Below are 24,048 nucleotides of genomic sequence, written 5' to 3'. Positions count from 1 at the left end.
AATTGCAAAATTATTTCTACATTTTTTTACTAAATGCAAAGAATTGACATAAAAGTACACGTTCGAGGTGAAACCATTTATTTAACTTTATAAAATTTTCAATAAATGAAAAACTTTTGAAATTTCAGAATATTGTAAATTCTCAATTTTGAATAAGAGAAACATAGAAATATTATATAAATGATTTTTTTTTCTGAAATTATATATGTATATTATATGTGGAAGTGGGAAATATATATCCAATGATTTATCAAATAGAAAATAAAGGACACCAATAAGGAAAATAATAAATAAATAAAAATATGTTCAGTTTTAAGTTTTAAATAAAACAAATGAAAAGAAAATTTATAAAATCTAAAATCTATCAAATTTAAATTAAAATTAGTTATATATTTTTAAAGATACTGTACATTTAACCAAGATGATTTATAAATTATTTTTACCTTTATATTGGCAATAAAAAATAAAAACTTCAATTTCTGTATATAATTAATTCATGCATAATATTTTTATAACTTATCTTGAAAAAGAAATAGAAAGATAAGAGATAAGAAATAACGATTTGCGAAAGATACCATTTCCTATCGTGACATGATATTCCTATAATAAACAGAATAAAGAATTGTTGAATGTCTGGTTGCTAATTTAACACATATTTATTAGAAAACCAGTTTTATCATTGTTGATTTGTCGATAAAAGTAAATTTAAATGAAATTTTACCCAGACATTCATAAAGACTTGTTTTCTTTTTATATTTGTTAATTATCAAAGACTGCTTGGATACTTTATTATCTATATTAAATGTTGTGTAGTAAGCATAAAAAGAAGATATAGTTTTGATTTCAATGTGTTTTATAGATAAAATTTACCTATACTCAATGGTATAGAAAACACAAAATATCAGGAATTAACGGAACAGAAGACGAACGTACCAGCGAATGCTATCGAGCCACATGTAGTACCGTTAATATACAGTTAGTGTTTCATTTCGAAGATGATTTTGGTCAGGCCGGCCTTTGCAGGATATACCAGACGTTTATTATTAAATTACTAATAATTGTTCAGCAGTATTGTGTTGTGCTAGGAAAAATACCGGAGTAAAAAGATTATTCTGTACTACTCTCATAATAATACTGACTTTTAGTACTAGTTTATGATTTATAATATAGTAAAATTATTTCTAAAAACGCATCGCAAACATAATTAAGTTTAAATATAAACTAAGCCAATAAAAATTATTATTATTTTGAATTTACATTTCATTCAATGTGGATTCTGTAGTTTTTTCACGTGCAACAAAATTTAATTTTAAACTAAAAGAGTGTCATCATAATATTTTTTAATGCCTGTGTTCATAAAATTAATTATAATTATTAAATAACAGTAATGCCTTTTATTTTAGTTGAAAATTTAAAAAAATGCAATAAAAATAACTTTAATGACATACTGCGACATCTATCCTAGCCATTGATATCAATGTATCATGAAGGTTTTAACCGTTGAGTGCAGATGGCAGGACTAACAAACAGCTTCTGGATTAGACAACCCTAAAAACACATAAATTGACATTTTCATGACAGTGTATTGTTTTATTTTAATTTTCTTTGGCGGGAAACAATTTTTTTTTGTTTTTTAACCTATTTCTATAAATTTTATTGGAAATTATTCGGGAGTAATTTATTTATAAATATATAAAATGTCAGATTTCCCGGATCCCGAAGAAGAATTTGAGCTTATGTATGGAGATGAGCTTGAATTAATGGATGAACAAAATTTGGAAGGTAAAATATAAAAATTTCATCTAAAAGGTTATAATAAATATTCTTGTTTTTCTTCGATTTTAGATGAGGATATAGCAGTTTTACCCGCACCAAATGCTAGGAAAAGTTTAGATTTTAATACACCAACAAAAACTAATTCTCAAAGTGATGAAAATATAGATCATAACGCATCTTTTGTGTCTGGCTGTCTTGAAATTGATAACGAAACAGTTGGTGTAACAACAGAAAAAGAAACTGAACGTATTGAAACAACATTACATACAGACTTGAATGATGTTAATCATAGGAAACGAACTGTAAATGAGTTGTTTGGTGATGTAGATGACCTTTTCGAAACCGAACTTGATGAGATATATTCTGCACCGAAAAAATTGTGTGAAGATGAGAAATACAAGAAAAGATATGAATTTAATGATTGATTGTACAAAAGAAATGACTATAAGCAAACACATAATTTAAATTCAATTGGTATAAATACAAATCCTGTAAGCAGGGATTTAGAGCGGAATAAAAGAAATATCTCTGATGCCGAAGTATCCTTTTTATTCGAATAAAAAACTTTGCCAAAGAGAATATTTATATTCGGTATCATTCGGAAAAATATGAGGAAGATGAATCGAAGAGAATTGTGAAAGAAAGTAATTCTGTAGGTGCATTAGGTGATAATTTTCAAAAGGTTCTAAATGAGGCTCAAGAAATGGTAATTCCTTTTTATTAATACTTTTATTTAATTAATAATTAATAATTTATTTAGATATATAAAGAAACTACAGAGCAACTAACAGAAAATCGAGATATTGAGATGGTAGAAGAGTCTAATAAAGATAACCAACTCTGGGTTGAATTATATAAACCAAAGCGATATTTAGAATTGCTAAGCGATGAAAGTACCAACAGAACCATATTGAGATGGATAAAATTATGGGATAAAGTAGTGTTTCATAGGAATCCTAAAATTAAAGTTACCCAGCCTCTACCATCGAACAATAAAAGTTTTTAAATTTAATGAGAATTAGACACTAAACTGGATGAGCACGGAAGACCTGAGCACAAAGTTGTGTTGTTGTGTGGCCCACCTGGTTTAGGTAAACATTGTATAGAAATTTAAAATTTCTTGCTAAATAGTTTTTTGTATTATTTTAGGAAAAACTACGTTAGCACACATGGTAGCAAGGCATGCAGGCTATAACGTTATAGAAATTAATGCCTCGGATGATCGTAGCATTGATTCATTTAGAACAGCATTGGAGAACGCCACTCAAATGCACTCAGTAATTGATAGGGAAAAAAGACCAAACTGTATAGTGTTTGATGAAATTGATGGAGCACCACCACCTTCAATTGACTATTTAGTGAAATTCATACAGGGCGATGTAAAACCGAAAGGCAAAAAGTCCAAAAACAAGGAGAATGCTCCTTCTATACTAAAAAGACCGATAATATGTATTTGTAACGATGTGTATGTGCCTGCTTTAAGACCTTTAAGACAAATATCTTTATAAACTTTCCACCAGCATCTGGTGTGCGTTTGGCGGAAAGATTGGTTGAAATTTGTAGGAGACAGCAGATTAAAACAGATATGGGTGCCATGACGGCACTAGCAGAAAGGATTGTTCACTATATGGAAGGAAATGTTTGAGATAAAGAGAATGAGGAAATTAACAGGAGGAAGTAGTGCACCAGCAATGAAAGAGAGAATGCAGAATATACTCAGTTTGATTGGTTCTTTTGGTGACCATGAAAGAGTTGCTCAAGGTGTATTTGAAAACTACCCCAATTTGAACACTAACATTAATTTGGAGGATACAGCTCATGCCCTGGATTGGTTTTACTGATATTTAACAAGCAGATTTACACTACTCAGAACTACACTTTGATGGGATATTTGAACTACGCCTTTGTCGTTTGGCATTTGCGTTTATGGGTTCAGAAGAAATAACTATCCAAATCTGGATACGAGGTGAATTTTTTACATTATTGGCGAATGCGCCAGAATTTGAGAATAGTTACTTAATAGAAATTTATTTTGGAGCTCGTAAACAGGGTCTATTTTAATTTTTTTTTATTTAAAAAAATATTTTTTTTTTGAATTATTGATCTCCCTATTGGCCATAAAAATATTCCTTTTTATATTTTTTTTGGGAAAATATTTATTTCTAATAATGATAAAATATAATTTTATAATAAAGGTATATTTAAAATATAATAAAAAAATTTTAAAATTTTCTATTTTGACAATTTTACTAATTTTACTAGACATCTATCACTGGTTCTGATATTTTTGATGCCTTAAAAATAAATTTCATGTTTTATATTATCTATTATAACAATGTATACTAAAGTTATCAATTATTTAATGTGTTTTAATGAAAAACAAATTTATTTTTAACTGGTAATAAAGCCGGAGAGTACGTTATAGTGTATGTAACGGCCATACCACGTTGGCGCACCAGTTCCCGTTCGATCACTGAAGTTAAGCAACGTCGGGCGCGGTTAGTACTTGGATGGGTGACCGCTTGGGAACCCCGCGTGCCGTTACTTTTTTATTTTTTTAATTAAAAACAGTTTATAGAAAATTTTATTTCCAGTATACTTGTAAATTGCAAAATATATTTTGTGAAATAATTTTTATATTAAAAATTATTTAAACACAGCGAACAAAGATTTAGAACAATTCTATTTATTTACCATAATTATTATTTATTTGTCATTTTATATAAATCTGGTATTGTTCTTCATGTATTGGTGGATAGCTAGAAATTTTTTCATGTAACGGCCATACCACGTTGGCGCACCAGTTCCCGTTCGATCACTGAAGTTAAGCAACGTCGGGCGCGGTTAGTACTTGGATGGGTGACCGCTTGGGAACCCCGCGTGCCGTTACTTTTTTATTTTTTAATTAAAAACAGTTTATAGAAAATTTTATTTCTAATATACTGGTAAATTGCAAAATATATTTTGTGAAATAATTTTTATATTAAAAATTATTTAAACACAGCGAACAAAGATTTAGAACAATTCTTTTATTTACCATAATTATTATTTATTTGTCATTTTATATAAATCTGGTATTGTTCTTTATGATATGGTGGATCGCTAGAAATTCTTTCATGTAACGGCCATACCACGTTGGCGCACCAGTTCCCGTTCGATCACTGAAGTTAAGCAACGTCGGGCGCGGTTAGTACTTGGATGGGTGACCGCTTGGGAACCCCGCGTGCCGTTACTTTTTATTTTTTATTTAATAACAGTTGATAAAGTTTTTTATTTCTAATATACTGGTAAGTTGTAAGATATATTTTGTGAAATAATTTATACCGGGTGCGTCTCAAAAGTGGCACCTCTAACTTTTTTATTTTTTTAGATAAAACATCGATATTTGGTATGTTAGTATAGACATAAATTATTATTGATTGACGTATTCAATAATTGTATTCGGTCACTTCCTGTTTCACCGGAAATAACTACAACTTTTGATTTTAAAATGGCATCTTGGGTGTTTTGTTACTTTATTCGATAGAGAAAGACACTCTGAATAAAATGACATATCATATTATGTCAACTTTTTACATATTCGAATTTGGTTTATTTGAAATTAAAATATGCGATTCATAACGACAATTTGACTCTAAATACATGCGTGTGGTACCAAATTAGTACATTTAAAAAATGCTTCATCCAATTATGCTAATGAGCCGCCTTCGTTCTATTTGAAAAAATTGAGATATTATTAAAAACACCGGGCAGGACAAGACACTAAAACATTAGACGATCATATATATTTTTCCAAGGCTCCTTGATTAAAAATTAATGTTTTTAACACATGGCACTCTAGATTGAAATTTAAAATACAATTTTTTCTCAAGCGAAAATGTCAAAAATTGACACATGATATGTCATTCTATTCAGAGTGTCATTTTCTATCGAATAAAGTAAAAAAATACCGAGGGTGCCATTTAAAAATAAAAAATTGTAGTCATTTCGGGTGAAACAGGAAGTGGCGGAAAAGAATTGAATACGTCAATCAATCCTAATTTCTAATTTATGTCATATAGTAACATACCAAATATGGTTTTTTATCTGAAAAAAAAAGTTATAGAGGTGAGCCATTTTTGAAAGATACCCGGTTTATTAAACATTATTTACCGGTACGTTGCAAAATATATTTTGTGAAATAATTTCTATATTAAAAATTAGTTAAACACAGCGAACAAAAATTTAGAACAATTTTGTTTATTAACCGTAATAATTTTTTTTGTCATTTTATATAATGTTACTATTATGTCTTTTTTTGTAATTTTATACGCAGGGTTTAAGTTCGTTGAACGACTATTAGAGCTACAATTTATAAATATTTTTTACAAGATACAGAGTGTCCTAAATAAGTAAAAAATGTTATAGTTGTATTTTTTTAAATAGAACACCCTGTATATTATTCTATTTTTAGATTCTACGATTGAAATAAAGGTAAGTTTGATTAAAGTTTATCACACTTAAACCTTACCGTTTTTGAAATATTTTCAATTTTATGAAATAGCAGTAAAAATATTAAGGCTTCATTTCTCCAAGGGTATCAAAGTTTTTAATACTAAATATTTACTGAAGATTATTTATTGATCAGGTTTTGTATTGCAATAATAAAAATTATACTACCTTATGCAGAGTGTCCAAAAATTTATATTGAATAATTATTAGCTTTAAACGGCAATAACTTGTTTAATTTAAATGGTTTTAATTAATTTAACCAAACGCCCTGTATATTTTAGGTGAATCAGGTGCAAAATTTAATTGTTAATCAAATTGTATTGTAACCGTGTATAATGTTGTATACAATGATATATGCAATTTAGTCTTTGTTATATTATATCACAATTCCTTTTCATTTAACCCTAATTATTTTTACCAGGCTTATTCCTCCATTGCAACAAACCCTTTATTATTTACTAATAATTCGGACTGCCTAAATAATTAAATTGCAATTTGAAGAAAAGGATCCTGTAATTTTTCAAATGCGATTACTAATCTCCTCCCCTCACCTCACCCAAATCTCTTCCTCCGCTCCGAGTAGGCTCTGTCCAGAGAACAGCGCGCCTTAACGGCGTCATGCAAAATTAACGGCAAATCTGGGGCCTCGCGAGCGCTTTTTTAACGCGTTTTCATTTCTTAAAAGGTTTTCCCGTCGAGCGCATACCGCAATTATCCGCCAGAATAATATCTCATTAATAATGCGAATGTCGGTTACCCGCGATGCCCGCCGCTTTTGAATTAACCACGGAGCAACGACAAAAATAATAACGAGGATAAGGAAAAAAGGATTTAACTTCGGTGTGAATTAAACAGCAATTATTTTAATGATGTATTTAGATCTTACACTGAAAAAAGTGACACTTCTAACCACAACTTCTGCGAAAATAATCACCCCAACCTTATACAGGGTGTCCCAGGCTGAGCGTGCATTAGAAGTTTCTAGAGAACCACAATATCCAGATCGGAGATTCTGTCAAAAAAAATTGTATAGCCTAAAAGTCAAATTTAGTGATTACCACAGCCACTGTGATATAAAGAGAAGACATGTGGCTATCTATTTCAAAAATTAAATTGTTCAAATGTCACATATTAATGGCGGTAGCTGTCATGGAATTGAACGATTAAAAAATTGTCATAGGTAAATCATTTTTTTTCAAATAAAAACTTTCTTTATTTCACTAGTGAAAAGGCTTTTCAATTCATTGCTTTTTGTCTATACATTATGTTCCTATACCTAAAATAAATCGTTTTTAAGTTATTTAAGATTTAGTTTGAAAATATTTTTCTTGATTTTATCTATCTTTCTTTGACATTAAAAAGGCAGACAATTTATTTCCATCTGTCAGAAAACGATATTATAAATACTGCCGGCCTTAAGAGTTTAAAAAGCGTATTTATAAAAACGTATCTCGTTATTTTCGCTCTTTAGTGATATCTAATAGTTGATATTATTACCATCATCACGTATGATCGAATAATATAATGTATGATCAAAAAAAAAGCAGCGCAAAGTTAGCTTGGAAATGATCGATAACATACTGCTTTTTGAATAAAGTGTCACAATATGACATGGCCAGATCTATTGTTTTACATCATTTGATGTTTAAAGTCATAGGCTACTGGTTAAAATCAAGAAAAATATACGCTTTAAAATAAATCTTAAATAACTTACAGTACGTCTGCTGGATCTGTGTACAGTACGTCTGTCCGTTCTGTAGCTACGGGGTATCCGTGAGAGGGGAAACGATTTTCTCTCGATGTTTTTCGTAAAAAAATATACGACGCGTCCCATCAATAAAAATTCAACAAATTTGCAAGTAGCCAATAAAATGAGTGGGCGGAGCGATTTGCGGTGACGCACTCGTCAAATCGACGTATAAAATATATTGCTGTTTATTTAATTGTTTTTTGTCCGCATTCCTTTCATAGACACAGATCCAGCAGATGTACAGTATATGAAAGGAATGCGGACAAAAAACATTTAAATAAACAGCAATATAATTTATACGTCGACTTGACGAGTACGTCACCGCAAATCGCTCCGCCCACTCATTTTATTGGCTACTTGCAAATTTGTCGAATTTTTATTGATGGTTTTATTTTATGGACTTGTCGTCTAATTTTTTACGAAAAACATGGAGAGAATATCGTTTCCTCTCTCACGGATACCTCGTAGCTACAGAACGGACAGACGTACTGTACAAACGATTTATTTTAGGTATAGGAACATGTATAGACAAAAAGCAATAAATTGAAAAGCTGGAATAAAAAAGTAGGTTTCTATTTGAAAAAAATTATTTAAGATAATTTTTAAATTGCTCAGTTCCACAACAGCTGCGGCCATTATTAATAGACATTCGAACAATTTAATTTTTGAAATAGATAGCCACATGTCTTCTCTTTATGTCACAGTGGCTGTGGTAATCACTAAATTTGACGTTTGGCTATAAACATATTTTTGACAGGCAGTTTTTTTCGTCAAAGAATTTTAAACATTTTTTTTCTCAAAAACGGTTAATGTTAATGTTAGGTATAGAGTGTTTAATATCAAAATTCATAAAATTTTACAGAGAATTTAAGTATGTAATAAAAAATGGGGGCTCCCATTTAAAATAAGAAAGTTGCTGTCAACTTCCGGTACTTTCCGAAGTGCCGCCATATTGAAAATATTTTTAATCTGTAGATCTCGTTGTGAAACTATGATGCGCAAAAAATCTCCGATATAGATATTGTAGTTCTCTAGAAACTTCTAATGCACGCTCAGCCTGGGACACCCTGTATATCTATCGCAGACGTATAGAATGATTCGGCTTTTTGCAAAAAGACTAGGCATATTATAAAACACCGGCTTTTTAAACAAAAGAAGGAATTTTTACAAAAAGCCTATCTATTTTCAGTCACTTTGCAAAAAGCCCAATCAGAATTAGGCATATTAAACAATGACGATATTTTCTGTACACATCTGCAAAAAGAGTGCCTATTTTCAGTCGCTTTACAGAATGCCAAATCGTGGCTAGGCAGATTAAAAAATGATCAAAGTTTAGTCAGCTATGAGCATTGAGCATAAGCATATTATATAATTTACGCTTTAATAAAAAATAAAAATACCCCATCTTTTTCTATACAAAAACAATAATTTATGTCAAAATTTTATTTTGTTTAGACGAAAACAACTTGAAACCTATTGGAATTTTGCTTTCTTTTTTTGGAACTTTTATTCTTTTAGAATAAAATAAATTTATATCTGTTTAATAATCGTCCTTAACCATACTCTATTTAACAGAATTATCACTTTTTGTGTCATTATTTCCTTATTTTGAAAGGGAAGCTCAAGAAATGTCATTTGATAAATTTAGGTTAGTTTTACCAATCCCGCGTAAAATGTTTTGTGTAATCTGACCAGTTTTCATTAGGCATTTTGCAAAGCGACTGAAAGAGCGTCTCATACCGTTGGAGGATTTCCATTCCAGGTTACGGATGGATTCTTCTAGGTTCTTAAGTTCTTCTTTAAGTTTCCTCCTTTAAGTCCTATAGCTTCCACCTCTTAAAATTTATAAGACCTTAATCAGACCAGTAATGACATATAGCATAAAAATCGGAGAGGAAACAAACAAGACCAAGAGCATGTTAAGAGTCGCTGAAATGAAGAACCTAAAAACCATAATGGGGAAGACTAGAAGAAACAGAATTAGAAACACAAATATCAGATAACAATGTGGAATACAGGACGTAGTGAGATGGGGTAGGCAAAAAAAGACAATGGTTCGCATACGTAAAACGCACTGAAGAAAAAACAGGCTACCACACATAGCTCTTGAAGGGAAACCTATGGGTAAGAGACAGCCGAGAAGACCTCCAAAAAGATGGAAATACAGTTGGCAGTCCATCTCCGAAAAACTCCTACAGAGGAAACCTGACAGATCGACAGATCTCAAATAAGTAAAAGAAGAAGAAGAAGAACACTAACAACAAGGATTTATGAATATGAATTAGAGCAGGTTTTAATACTACCACATGCAATTTAAGACTTCCAGACACTCCATCTCTCCATCAAAACCTCCTCTTTACTCCCTTTGCACCGCCAAACACTAAATAATAATTACTTTTTCCATACGGCCTTCTCCAAACAGTCCTCGCGCCATTGTCGGGCTTTAATAAGGCAAACACCCCATTCGCAAAATGAATAGCTTTGCTACGGAGGTTGTGACGGCCCCATTTTCTCAGATATACGCGCGGCCAACTGCTTAAGTAGCTCTACTAATTACTGCCTCGCTATTGGATGAAATCTTTTTTAATGTCCTGGAAAACGAGAAAGAGAGAAAGACCGCTTTCGGCCGGCGCGGCGCCTGCATAATTCACAACTTCATTAACGCTAGTTGCACCGTGGAAATTCGGCACTGATCGTCTGTTCTAAAAACGGCACAAAGAGCAGAATTCGTCTTTTAAGTTGTGGAGAGTTTCTACACCAGAAAAAAGTATGAAACTAGAACATACAAAAAAATATTATTTATTGTGCCGGGTAGACGTTAAGCATACAAAACAAGCCAAAAACATTCATGTTATATTAGAATCTTGAGGTGGTTATCGGTCTGATTCACTGCATTCTTTTCAGATTTATTGTGTTTTTTTAGATATATAGGGTGGTGACAATTTCAATGCTTAACGTTGGCATCTCAGAAACTACGACAGATACGAATTCGGTTAAATGGGACAAAAATTACGTAATTAGAAGTTTGACAAACACCTTTGAAGGAAACCCCGGTATCTGATTTGTTTCGGATTTATGTCAACAAAATGAAATTACGTTTATTGTATTACAACTATTGTATCTATTGCAACGTAAGTTGGTAGTTTTATATTTTTGACCTCGGCCAATTAAATGTTGTTTTCAGAAAATTTCTAAGTTTTCTAGATTTCGTACAACAATAGTTAAGTTTTTGTTTTCTTAGGGCCGCCCTTTTGAATTTTTATGCTATTTGATAGAGCAAAAAATATTCTATACGGTGGTATCTAATTTTTATTCATTATTATGTAAATTCACTAAAAAATAGATTTTTTAATAATTTGCACAAAAGATCAAGTCTGCTTTGGAAATCTAATTGACACTTATCTCTATATGACAGCAAGTTAACTTTTGTTGACTCTATTAAGTGTCAAATTTGGACACAAAAATTTATAGTAGATAATGTAAAGGGTATTAATAGTCAACAATGTTCACAAGTGAGGAAGCACGAGATATGTATGATGTTGACTTGAAATTAATAGAAATTCCGATATAGCATCCGCAATTTATAGAACATTGTATCCTACGAAAGGACACAGCCTCATCGTACTATTTTCTCAAGGATTTCAAGAAATTTAGCAGTTGCTGGTAGTTTTAAAAAACACGAGGGCAATATTTTAAAAGGCTTAATTATATTAATGTGCCAGCTCAGATTGAAATAAATCCGAAAATTTCTAGCTGTAAAATAAGTCGCGAGTATTGTATAAGTGATTCTTATGTATGGAAAATTATCAAAAAACATAAATATCACAACTTTAAATTTAAATGTGTACCAAATTGATATATATTTTTTTACATGCTGGTAATCACGAGAGTTTACAATTTTGCAAATTTTCGGGAAAGTATTCAAGAGAACTCCCTTTTTTCAAGAAAAATATTATGGACGGATGAAGCTTTATTTATAAATTCTGGCACATTTAACAGAAAAAAATCACATTATTATGCAAAAGAAAATCCTCATTTAATTAGAGAAACCAAACCACAAATAAGATATTCTTTGAACGTCTGGAGTGGCATTCTTGGCTCTTGAATAAAATTTTAGGTTCTGTATTGAACTCTACTATACTCTGTTTTTTTTCTCAGGTAAGATTTCGACAGACGATGACAGAAGAAAAGCAGATGACGTCCTATACCAATCTATTTATTTTACTAAAAAAAGTTTCTAATAATTTTTAAGTTAACTATGGATGGGTTTAAATATAAATTCGTCATGCATCGTCACTTGTTGTTTTTAACCAGTCTTATTGGTTTATTTCAAAAATGACAGATCGTATTTGAATTTTATTGGTTTGACGGAACGATGAACGACAAACGGACGCCGATGCGTATGAACTCGCCTTTAGATTTTTGACGTTTGTCAAAGTCTTGCCAAATTATAGGTTATAATTTTGTGACAACTTTTGTCAAATACCCTGCGTTTTGGAAGATGATGCATTTTGATTCGTGTTATTACGTGTGTTTTGTGTCTTTTGAAGTCAAGTGGAGGAAAAATCGAGTGAAAATTAACTGTAGAACCCAGAGCACAGTTTATGGTTAATACTCGCTGCCCAGGCAGAAAGTCTTATACAGATACACCAATAAAGTTACTATCAATAAAGTTCGTATACCATCTCGTCGTAGATAAGTGCATCTCGAATATGGTAGAAGGACCATACTAAACACATACTAAAAACTGGAGTAGCTGTAAAATATCGACATCACACGATAGGTAAATAATGGATTTTAGTACTGCAGAAAAATAATGTCAAAAGGTACTGGTTTAAAAAATTAAGATTAAAGTTAATTAATCAACCTGTGAGGTATAAAATTTGGTGTTATTATTAATAAAATAGTTTGTGTTATTTATGTTGTTTTATTTATTCCTGCGGAATATTACAAATTTGTATTTGTGCATAAGTTATATTGATAATATAATCATAAATGCGGGAAGTTTCATAAAGCTTGAAAGTAAGAAATAGTTCTTTTTTATATTTTTTGGTATGTGGTGTCTTGTTTTTGTTTGTTTTGTATTAACACATACCGTTTTTTATTAAATAAAATAACTCGATTACATTTTTTCAGTTTTATACAGTTTTTTTCACAATATTTTGAAGTTACTTGTCAGTCAAATTTTAAATACATATATATTAATTTCCTGCTATGCGTTCCAGTTGTACAAACTTCTTGTTGTTGTACAAATTTCTTTGTAAAATAAAATAAACTACTTTGAAATTAAAATGACAGACACATCTATCACTGTCAAGGATCTTCTCGTTGGACAGACTATATACAATTTTTGTGCGTCCAGATTTGACACTTAATAGAATAAACAAAAAATAACTTGCTGACATATAAAAGTGTGAAATGGATTTCCAAGGCAGTATTGATCTTAGGCGAATTTTTAAAAAATCCGTTTTAGCGAATTTACACAATAATGGATAAAAATTAGATACCACCGTATAGATTTTTTTTCGCTCTATCTAATACCACAGATTATACAGATTATAAACTTTGTTTTTTCTTTATTGTTTTTCGTAGTTCCAACTTTCGGAATCGGGCACTAAAAATAGTTAGGTTACTAGTTTGCGCACATAACACGCCAACTTATGGCCTGTAAAATTGTGCACAGCGCCTGACCGGCACAGTTATTAGAGAGATATCGGAAAACCGAATAGCGTCATGCAGTATTTACGCGTACCTTATCATGGTTACGATATGCGCGAGTCAGTTTTTAACGCAACACCCGCTAATAACGTTACCGCCTGACGTAATTTGCGGATCAAATACACCAAGCGCTATTTCTAAATAACGTTTAAAAATTGCTTAAATGGGCATGTGCGGGTATTGACAACAGGGGCCGGCCGGCGAAATCTTTTATTTTAGGTTATGTTTGAATTGTTTTGAATTATTACTTTAGTTTTATTAGGTAATTTGATATTTAAGTAGCTGGGATTAGTTTTAATTAAATAAATATGGCCCAAAATATGGATTCCACCTCTTCCAATATTAAAGAACCTATAAAGAGGCTTAGGTTTATAGCAGATGACGACTTAAGCTTGATTTTCATGTATCCGTTATCCGACGATACGATGATACGATATTAACTTTATTGGTTGAATTTAAAGACTTCGATTAGTTAGAAACGGTTAACCAACCGAAGCCTTTAAATTCAACCAATAAAATTATTATCGTATCATCGTATCGTCGGACAACGGGTGCATGAAAATCAAGCTTTAGCCCTTCTAAGAGAATTTGTTGCTTGTTGCCCTAAACCCACTGGTAGACGTTGAACAATAAAGCACTGGAAATAAGCATTTTAGCCCTTTAGTTTTAAAATACCTAGTAAACAAAACAATTTCAAAGTTTTAAATTCAAAGTCAGGTTAAGTTTAAATAACTATAAATGAAGAGAGTTAATACCACCTCACGTAAAGGAAATAACACCTGGCCTTATTAACGTCCATACACGCTATTCGGTTTAGCGATATCTCTCTATTACGCTGTTTATTGTTATTTTCGCGAGTTTATTTTTGCGCACAGGAAATTTTACTCGTTTGCACATCGGCATAAAAAACAATTTCCGTACCACCAATTAGGAACAAGATTTTTATCTGTATACTTATAGGATACCTAATCTGTGCTAATACTATAAAAATTCAAAATGACGGCCATAAGAATACAAAAACTTGACTGTTGTGCGAAATCTAGAAGGCTTAGAAATTTTCTGAAAACGGCATTTAATTGGCCGAGGTCAAAAATATAAAACTACCAACTTACGTTGCAATAGATACAATAGCTCTGAAGATATTGTCATTTAAAATAAATGTACTATTTTCATTTTTTGGTATAAATCCGAAACTAATCAAGATACCGCGGTTTTCTTCATAGGTGTTTGTCAAACATCTAATTATGCAACGTTTGTCCCATTTAACTGAATTCGTATCTCTCGTAGTTTCTGAGATGGCAATGTTGAGCATCGAAATTGCCACCACCCTGTATATTCTTAATTGTTGACTTCTAGTATATCAATTTATGAATAGTCTTATTTTTATACTGGCGTATTTTTTTTCAGGCTAAGGCAAAGGCACTTCGTCAAAAAGCCATCGTAGCCGAAGTCCTCCGTGGCATGTCTCCATTAGTCCGTTCCTACAACTCTGCAATTCCCTTGCTATTGGACAGCTTACCACAGATCATTCGAGTTATATCACCACCTTTGCGTCCAGTGAGCCTTCATTTGTACAGCGAAGAGGAAAAGAATAGTCTACTACGGGTGGCTAGTATTATGGCTGACTACAATTTAAATTATATTCAACAACGAAAACCTGACGGAGCTTACGAGTATAACTTGGGTAAATGGTATTATATTTTTCAAGAAAAAGAACTCTTTTAAATCTATTTTTAAATTTTAGAGCCAAATATCGAAGATTTGGTTGTTTTTGATATATCGAATAACAGAAGAAAATTGCCGTCTTATTCTAATAGGCAGCTTATAGCTAGGGAAATAGAGGCGGAAAAGATGAGAAGATTTGAAGCACAGAGTGGAAAGAATTCGGTAGAAACTTCGAAAGTAGTTAATAAGAAGAGTGAAGATAGTAGGCAAGCAGTGGATGCTTCTAAGAAGCCGGAACTGCCCAATCATCTTCAGAGACTGAAGTCAAAGACTATCAGTCAAAAAAGTGTTGGAAAGGTAAGTTCTTTAAAACTAGGCTACATTTTTAGAAAATTGGAACGATTAAATTCAAGTAAAAGAAAAGTAACACTTCAATTAAATTAGATTGAACTGAAAATGCAATTCATAATTATAAGTTCAAATGTATGCGATGTATTTTGTGTCGTTTCGAAATAGGCACAAAGAGAAATCTTACGAGAATCCCATGTGAGCGACAGAAATAACGCGATGTTGGCTATTTTCTTGTGTTAATACCCCAGATAATGGCTGGCAAAATATTACAGATAAATTATGCCAGGCTTATTAGTCGCTCAGTGCGTTTTTGGACTTAATATTAAGAAGAAAATTAATAAAACTGGCATTTTAAAGCCACCTTTAGACTAAAGCGACTTTAGAGACTAATTAAAGAATTAGAATGAAATCACTACTTAGTGGTCACGGTCCGTGACCAAGTGGTCACCTTATAACTTTTTTATTTTTTCAGATAAAAGACGAGATTTGGTATGTTAGTGTATGACATAAATTAGGATTGATAGACGTATTCAATTATTTGCGACCATTTCCTGTTTCACCGGAAATGACTACAACTTTTGCTTTTTAAATGACATCCTCGGTACTATTTTTTTTAATTTTATTCGATAGAAACACAGACACTCTGAATAGATTGACATATCATATGTCAGCTTTTGACATTTTCGCTTAATTCAATCTAGAGTGCGATAGCTGTGTGAAAATATTCCTTGTGTAATTAGAGAATAATCTAAAGAAAGTAAAACAAAAGAAGTGGACGGTGATCACAGTTGGCACCAATCGTACTTTTCCACCCCCGTTCCCCCTGTTACTCTGGCAAACCCAAACTTGACATTACCTTTGAATAAGAAGACTAAGGAAGGAGCATAATGCTATCCATGTATTCATGCATGGTGGGTGGAAAAAGGACTCTAGGGTGGGGATCCTTGACAGTTCTCTTTGACGATTCATTTGACACATTTGAATTAGATTTGAAATTTTGTGGATTTGTCAGTCTTTACGGAGCTTATTTTGTGTTATTTATTATTTATTCTACTACTGATAGTTGTATAAAGGTAGTAAATCTAGATGGAAATTGTGGCAGAACTTAAATTAACAGTGACATCGGGATTTATCGAAAAAGACTCTAAAATAGTTGGTTGTGTAGCGTGCGGTAGATCTCGGCAAAAATCGAGTGAAATAATGGAACAACTTTTCAAAAGTAAGTGACTATATAATATACATACGTGTAGTAAACCGATCTTTTATGATATTCACTTAAATTAACTAATTATATATTTATTCTTGCATTTTTGCTTTTATTTACTACTTGTCAAAGATTAGATGTCAAAGAACAGGGGCCGGAAAGTGAAATAGCAAAAGCGGTTCCACCGTTTCCACGGAAATTTCAAATAAAATAGTTCCAGCCTGGGGCGCTAGGTGGTAGTGCAATTTAATTTTTAGGTTAAGAAGTTGCTATTAGTTATTGCCAGATGGCGCTCAATCAGATTTTTTTTTGTAGTTTCCATAGATTCCAACTGCCGTTGTCATACTATTGTCAAATTCTCAAAAAATATTGTCGTTGTCATAGCACCAATCATAATATTATCAAAAATGATTATCAAAAAGTTTTTCAAACTATAATTTGTTATATGTGTTTTTAATAGACAATTCCTTTTGTTTGTGGCTCTAAAAATATAATGTAAGTCTTTTATTTTTGCCATCATTTAAGTACCTATTTATATTTACTCCATTTACAAAACTTTGGGCGTATTACGTTGGTCTTGTTTTATTATAATAAACGATGTTTAAATATTTGACTTATAAAATAAAAACTTTAAATAATAAATATATAATTGTATAAATTATACTGTTAAATCTTATTTTTTACACATCACAACGATACTTGTTATTAGTATTGTTGAATTTGTGTCAAAAATAAGATTTAACAATCAAATTTAATTATTTTAGAGTAAAAGTCAATAAATCCTTTCATTTAAAAAGTCCGCGCTTCGATCCATTTAAAACAAGCCCTACTCAATAGATGGCGACACTTCTGTAGGACCATTTTTCAGTATGGCAGAGTCCATTCTTTTTCTAGCTAGGTATATTCTTTGTCAAAGAATTTAGATACGTCAATTTCACTTACCTGCTTCAGTAGCGTATCGGATGTTTGTGTTAATAAATAATTATTAAAAATTATCTATTTTTATTATAATAATATGTTTTTATAACAATTGTAATAACTACCAACGTTTATTCACAACGTAAAATAAAAGGCAAGTTCTATCGGCGGGTCTTTGCAAGAGTTGAAATCTAAATAGTTTTAGATTTTTTAAATTAAATTAGAACGGCATTGATAAACCGGAATTTAAGTCGGCCATATTTGCGTCCTATCGCGGTGGACCTAAGATTTTTGATATGCTCCTTCCTTAGTCTTCTTATTCAAAGGACATTACAGAGGAAAACTGGGACTCCTCGACGTCCCGCAGAGTGAGAAAAAGCCGTTAAACCGAGGAAACGTTATTCGATATCTCCGCCAGAGCGCCTTTATTATGTCGCTTTTGATATTTTGTTTCAAAATTCGGAAGTTACGCGTTCTTAAAGGGCCAAATGACCCGGTAAAACGTTCGGCTCTTCCTTATTATGCGCATTTATGAGCTACATTTCTCTTTTATATCTCGCTTATTCGGATATGGCCGGCATATCTGAAATCTACTCGACTGGCGTTTATTACAGCGGAAAATGTAATGTTTTTATAAACCATTTCGACAAAGAGCAATATTATTTGTCATTCAGTTGTAAATGTGGAATATAATTAACTGAAATTAATTAAGATAATTATTAATAATTTCTTTTGATTCTTCTGTATTTTAGTAACATAGTAGGAAACTTAATATATTCATAAGCCATTTCGACAAAGAGCAATGCTATTTTTCATTCAGTTGTAAATGTGGAATATAATTAACTTAAATTAATTAAGATAATTAATTATTTATTTTGATTCTTCTGTATTTTAGTAACATAGTAGGAAATATAATATTTTCATAAACCATTTCGACAAAGAGCAATGCTGTTTTTCATTCGGTTGTAAATGTGGAATATAATTAACTGAAATTAATTAAGATAACTAATTATTTCTTTTGATTCTTCTAAATTTTAGTAACATAGTAGGAAATATAATATTTTTATAAACCATTTCGACAAAGAGCAATGTTATTTCTCATTCAGTGGTAAATGTGGAATATAATTAACTGAAATTAATTAAGATAATTAATGATTTCTTTTGATTCTTCTATATTTTAGTAACATAGTAGGAAATGTAATATTTTCATAAACCATTTCGACAAAGAGCAATATTATTTGTCATTCAGTTGCAAATGTGGAATATAATTAACTGAAATTAATTAAGATAATTATTAATAATTTCTTTTGATTCTTCTGTATTTTAGTAACATAGTAGGAAACTTAATATATTCATAAGCCATTTCGACAAAGAGCAATGCTATTTTTCATTCAGTTGTAAATGTGGAATATAATTAACTTAAATTAATTAAGATAATTAATTATTTATTTTGATTCTTCTGTATTTTAGTAACATAGTAGGAAATGTAATATTTTCGTAAACCATTTCGACAAAGAGAAATTTTATTTTTCATTCAGTTGTAAATGTGGAATATAATTAACTGAAATTAATTAAGATAATTAATGATTTCTTTTGATTCTTCTATATTTTAGTAACATAGTAGGAAATGTAATATTTTCATAAACCATTTCGACAAAGATCAATGTTATTTTTCATTCAGTTGTAAATGTGGAATATAATTAACTTAAATTAATTAATATAATTATTTCTTTTGATTCTTCAGTATTTTAGTAATATAGCAGGAAATGTAATATTTTCATAAACCATTTCGACAAAGAGCAATTTTATTTTTTATTCAGTTGTAAATGTGGAATATAATAACTTAAATTAAATAAGATAATTAATGATTTCTTTTGATTCTTCTGTATTTTAGTAACGTAGTAGGAAACTTAATATATTCATAAGCCATTTCGACAAAGAGCAATGCTATTTTTCATTCAATTGTAAATGTGGAATATAATTAAGTTAAATTAATTAAGATAATTAATTATTTCTTTTGATTCTTCTGTATTTTAGTAACATAGTAGGAAATGTAATATTTTCATTAACCATTTCGACAAAGAGCAATGTTATTTGTCATTCAGTTGTAAATGTAGAATATAATTAACTGAAATTAATTAAGATAATTAATGATTTCTTTTGATTCTTCTATATTTTAGTAACATAGTAGGAAATGTAATATTTTCATATACCATTTTGACACAGAGCAATGTTATTTTTCATTCAGTTGTAAACGTGGAATATAATTAACTTAAATTAATTAATATAATTAATTATTTCTTTTGATTCATCTGTATTTTAGTAACATAGTAAAGTTGCCATTATTAAAGATTAGGTAAGAAATAACAGTAACATCTATCCAGTTCTTAGTAGGAATAGAAAATTTTAAATCGATGAAAAGTTGAAAATAACTTAACCCTACAAAAAAATAGCCAAGAGCTATAACCCTATAATAGCCAATAGCCCTATAACTTTTCTATTTTTTCAGATATAAATTAAGATTGATTGACGTATTCAATAATTGTTTTCGGTTACTTCCTGTTTCACCGGAAATAACTACAACTTCTTAAAAAAAATAAAACGCGTAAAAATAAAATATTTTACAATTTTTTTAGATCTTTCAAAGTAATTTGTATTAAAAATTTAAGTTTTTACCGAAACTTCGTATTTGAAGACCTTTTTTCTGGGACTAACAAAGCCGTTAGAGAATAATAACAGAGGAAATGTTTTTTTATCTGCTGTATTATTATGGATTATAAATTTTAAAGTCTTTATTGCTTCATTGTTATGGTTTTTTTTCTACGCCTTATTAAATTACGTGGATATAAAGGTAATGGTCAAAGGTCCATTAGAAAAACCTACTATTTTGAACACATCACGTTGTTTTATCCTACGGGAAGTTATAAATGCGATAGGATTACTTGAATTATATTAATTTTAATTGCTTTTAATAAAATAATAAAACAAGTAATTGCCGCGAACTAAATTAAGCCACCAAATTACCCGTTCAATAAAGTTTGCAGCTTTAGTGTTTTATAACCAGCCACCTACGTAGATGTTTTACCGAATTAAAATTGTTAATTTTTAGCCTTTTCATGGTCTAATAAAGTTTTAATTATCTCTAAATATATCTAATATTAGTTATTGGTTATCTAAATATTTTTATCACGAAAAAATATAAAAAACATTGCAAAAAATTGATTTTTAGATTGAATTTTTAAATTTGGCTTTAGGTTGTTAAAATATTTTCATTCCTCTTTTTTTTTGGTTTACTATAATCAGAAGACAATTATAAATAAATATATATGTATAAATATTCAGATCTACATTATTATAGAAGCCAAATAACATTATATCATAAAATATAATATCTATAGAAAAAATAAACAGAACACTCATAGTAGTCTTGAAACAAAAATATATTGTGATTTTTAGTTTTCCACTTTAGTAACGATATACCTAGATTATTCTATTTAGACAACATGAAATGACGCTCTTTTAGAAGTAACCCAAGTAGGATTTTTGGACACATTTTAGGTAATGTTTCTAATAATTGTGTCTGTTTCTTGATACACAATGGAAACGGTATGTCACAAATAGGAAACATTTTTGAAACCTATATATTTTATATTATGGTTTTATTACATGTGTTTCCAATGTACTGGCACTAGCCGTTTCCTGAAATGTTTCTATGCGGAATCAAAATTTTTAGAGGAAATTTTTCGAAACATTTTCTGCTGTTTGTGTCTAAGATGTTCCGTTTTCAGCAGCCACTGTTTCTAAATGTGAACAAACAAAATACCAAATAAAATAGTCTGTCTGTGTGTGGATTTTAAAATGAAAATAACCATCAAGAATGTCGACCTCCGCTATAATTCTTTTGTCTTAAAATCTTTGTTTTTAGGTTTTCTCGCACAAAAAATATCTGGCAAAAGCAAATTCATCGTTTAATTTAATAATGTACTTTCATGTTTTTAATGGTCCTTCTATATATCATTTTTTGTTGCTACAAAATATTTTTGTATGAAATATAGATTTTAATTTTTATTTCTATATCATCGTTCTGAAAATAAAAATATATAAGTCAATGTAAGTAGAAGGCGTTCTTATGAGTTTGATGCCCACTTGCACCGTTTGTATAAACTTTGTTTAAAGACTAAACAGTAATTAACTATAAAAAATATTATATAGTTAATCACTGTTTAGCCTTTAAACAAAGTTTATACAAACGGTGCAAGTGGGCATAAAAGCTCAACAGCCGATACATATATTTTTAGTTAAATTTCATTACAATTTAATTACAGTTTCATTATTTTATAAAATTGACATGGAGTCGGACACAAATTATCTACATTATATCATATTTGTGCCTAAAAAAAGATTAACCCGTGTTTCGAAAATTAACCGACAATAAATGGAAACCTTGTTTCCAAAATGTTTCGATTATCTGTGTAGAGATTTCAAACTAGTCACCTGCCAACAACGACAATCAAAACTTGTGGTCAAAATAATTAAAATATTTTTATTTACTTATTATAACCTGATTATACACAATTAAAACATCAAAACATGTATTCCATTGTGGAAAAAGACATAAAAACGTGTTCTGGTAACATTTTTCTTCGGTCTCCTGTTGGATATAGGTAGTGGCTGTTATTACATTTATTCCTAAAACAAATCATCTCTGTAATGCGTATAATAAATAATTATAAAAAAATATAATATTAAATATAATAATATAATAAAAAAAATATCTGTATTTGTACTCATCATATGTCCTTCCTTCTGTTTTTTTAATTATAGTACTATAAAAACTTGAAGAATGTTTAAATGCATAAACAGGAGAACAAAATCCAAATAATAAAGTAAGGTTATGTTCTCATATTTGACGGAATATCGAATAGAGTATGGAAACTTTTCAGGTACAAAACGGGTACGAAATCTGTAAATGTAAGCCACATCTGTTTCTTAAAATGTTTCGAAAAATTTGTGACACTAAGATCTTTATTGTTATAGCTTATGTAGAGAAACGATATTTTGGTAAAACGTGTAGATACAAAAAGCGATTTATGTTACGAAACATATGTATCAAAAATGTGACGAAACTGTTTCGCAATGTTTCCCAGCAAAGATTTTGTTTAGATTTTGTGTCTAAAAATACTACTTGGGAACAACCCTGTACATAAAGCTCCAACCGTGTACGCAAAGTGTAAGGATCATACCTGCCGTGTTAAAGAAAAACACCTTAACTACAATTGAGATACAACTGTGTAATTAAAAATATAAATGTATTTTACAACTAATTGAGAAACATAAACACCTTAACTTTAATAAGTTAAATTTTTGGCAACACAGCAGAATACTGTGTATTCTGCAAATTCTAATTAAAAGCATCGTTTTAAATTATAATTAAAAGCATTACTAAATCTCATCATAATTGTTCTATAAAATACTGAAATATGTTAATTCAAAAACTAGTAAAACCCTCGCAGATCTCTAACATCATTTCCGCCCAACCAAAAACATCCACTAATCAATCACCGAATCCCATTCAGCAAAAACATCTTGCGGTCGTCTCTCCGTATCGCAAAAAGTCAAAGAAAAACAGAATTAATTCCCGGCTAGACAATGATGGTCAGGAAATAAAAATCCTTTTAAGTGAACAAATAGATGCTAAAGGATAATAAATAATGCGGCTGGGGCTGGGGGAAACCCCCGATGATCGATGATGGAGTCACTCCGCTGCCCTCTGGACTCTATTAAGACGAATCGTGGGCCGATTTCAATATGAAAAGAACGACCCAAGAACCGCAGTTCCGTCTATCTATCGTTTTAATTATGGAAAATAATGGAGGTAATGGTAAGGGCTAATGGAGGCTGATGCGACGAAGAATATGCGGATTTTGACAAATGATATCAGGATGTGGGGTATTTTTCTATTAGGATTTCGGTTCGATCCCTTGGGATCTTAACTACCAAGGCCTCGTTCATACTCTTTTCAGGTTGGGTTGAGATTTACACCAAATTTATAACATTTTTTGGATAATGTTTCTAATAATTGTCTCTGTTTCTTGACACAAATCATCTACATTATATCATATTTGTGTCTAAAAAGAGAGAAAGTCATGTTTCGAAAATGAATCGACAATAAATG

General features: G+C 30.5%; 1 protein-coding gene and 3 non-coding genes across 5 annotated transcripts in view; all 4 read left to right on the top strand.

Annotated features, from left to right (window-relative positions):
• The window catches only part of LOC115883055 (chromosome transmission fidelity protein 18 homolog), a 102,188-nt gene that overhangs the window by 27,676 nt on the left and 50,464 nt on the right, over positions 1–24,048 (top strand). For both annotated transcript variants that reach the window (XM_030901330.1, XM_030901331.1), the window contains exons 5-6: positions 15,143–15,419; positions 15,480–15,757. In XM_030901330.1, coding sequence (XP_030757190.1) covers positions 15,143–15,419; positions 15,480–15,757 — 555 coding nt within the window. The remainder of the gene's footprint in view (positions 1–15,142; positions 15,420–15,479; positions 15,758–24,048) is intronic.
• Positions 4,206–4,323, top strand: LOC115883068. The gene has a single exon (XR_004050322.1). It is a non-coding gene; the product is annotated as a 5S ribosomal RNA (ribosomal RNA).
• Positions 4,551–4,668, top strand: LOC115883067. The gene has a single exon (XR_004050321.1). It is a non-coding gene; the product is annotated as a 5S ribosomal RNA (ribosomal RNA).
• On the top strand, positions 4,894–5,011 carry LOC115883066. Its single transcript, XR_004050320.1, has one exon. It is a non-coding gene; the product is annotated as a 5S ribosomal RNA (ribosomal RNA).

This window comes from Sitophilus oryzae, unplaced genomic scaffold (assembly GCF_002938485.1).
Source record: "Sitophilus oryzae breed Bouriz unplaced genomic scaffold, Soryzae_2.0 scaffold_1802_pilon_pilon, whole genome shotgun sequence".
Taxonomy (NCBI): Eukaryota; Metazoa; Arthropoda; class Insecta; order Coleoptera; family Curculionidae; genus Sitophilus; species Sitophilus oryzae.
This window is presented reverse-complemented; position numbering and strand designations above follow the sequence as displayed.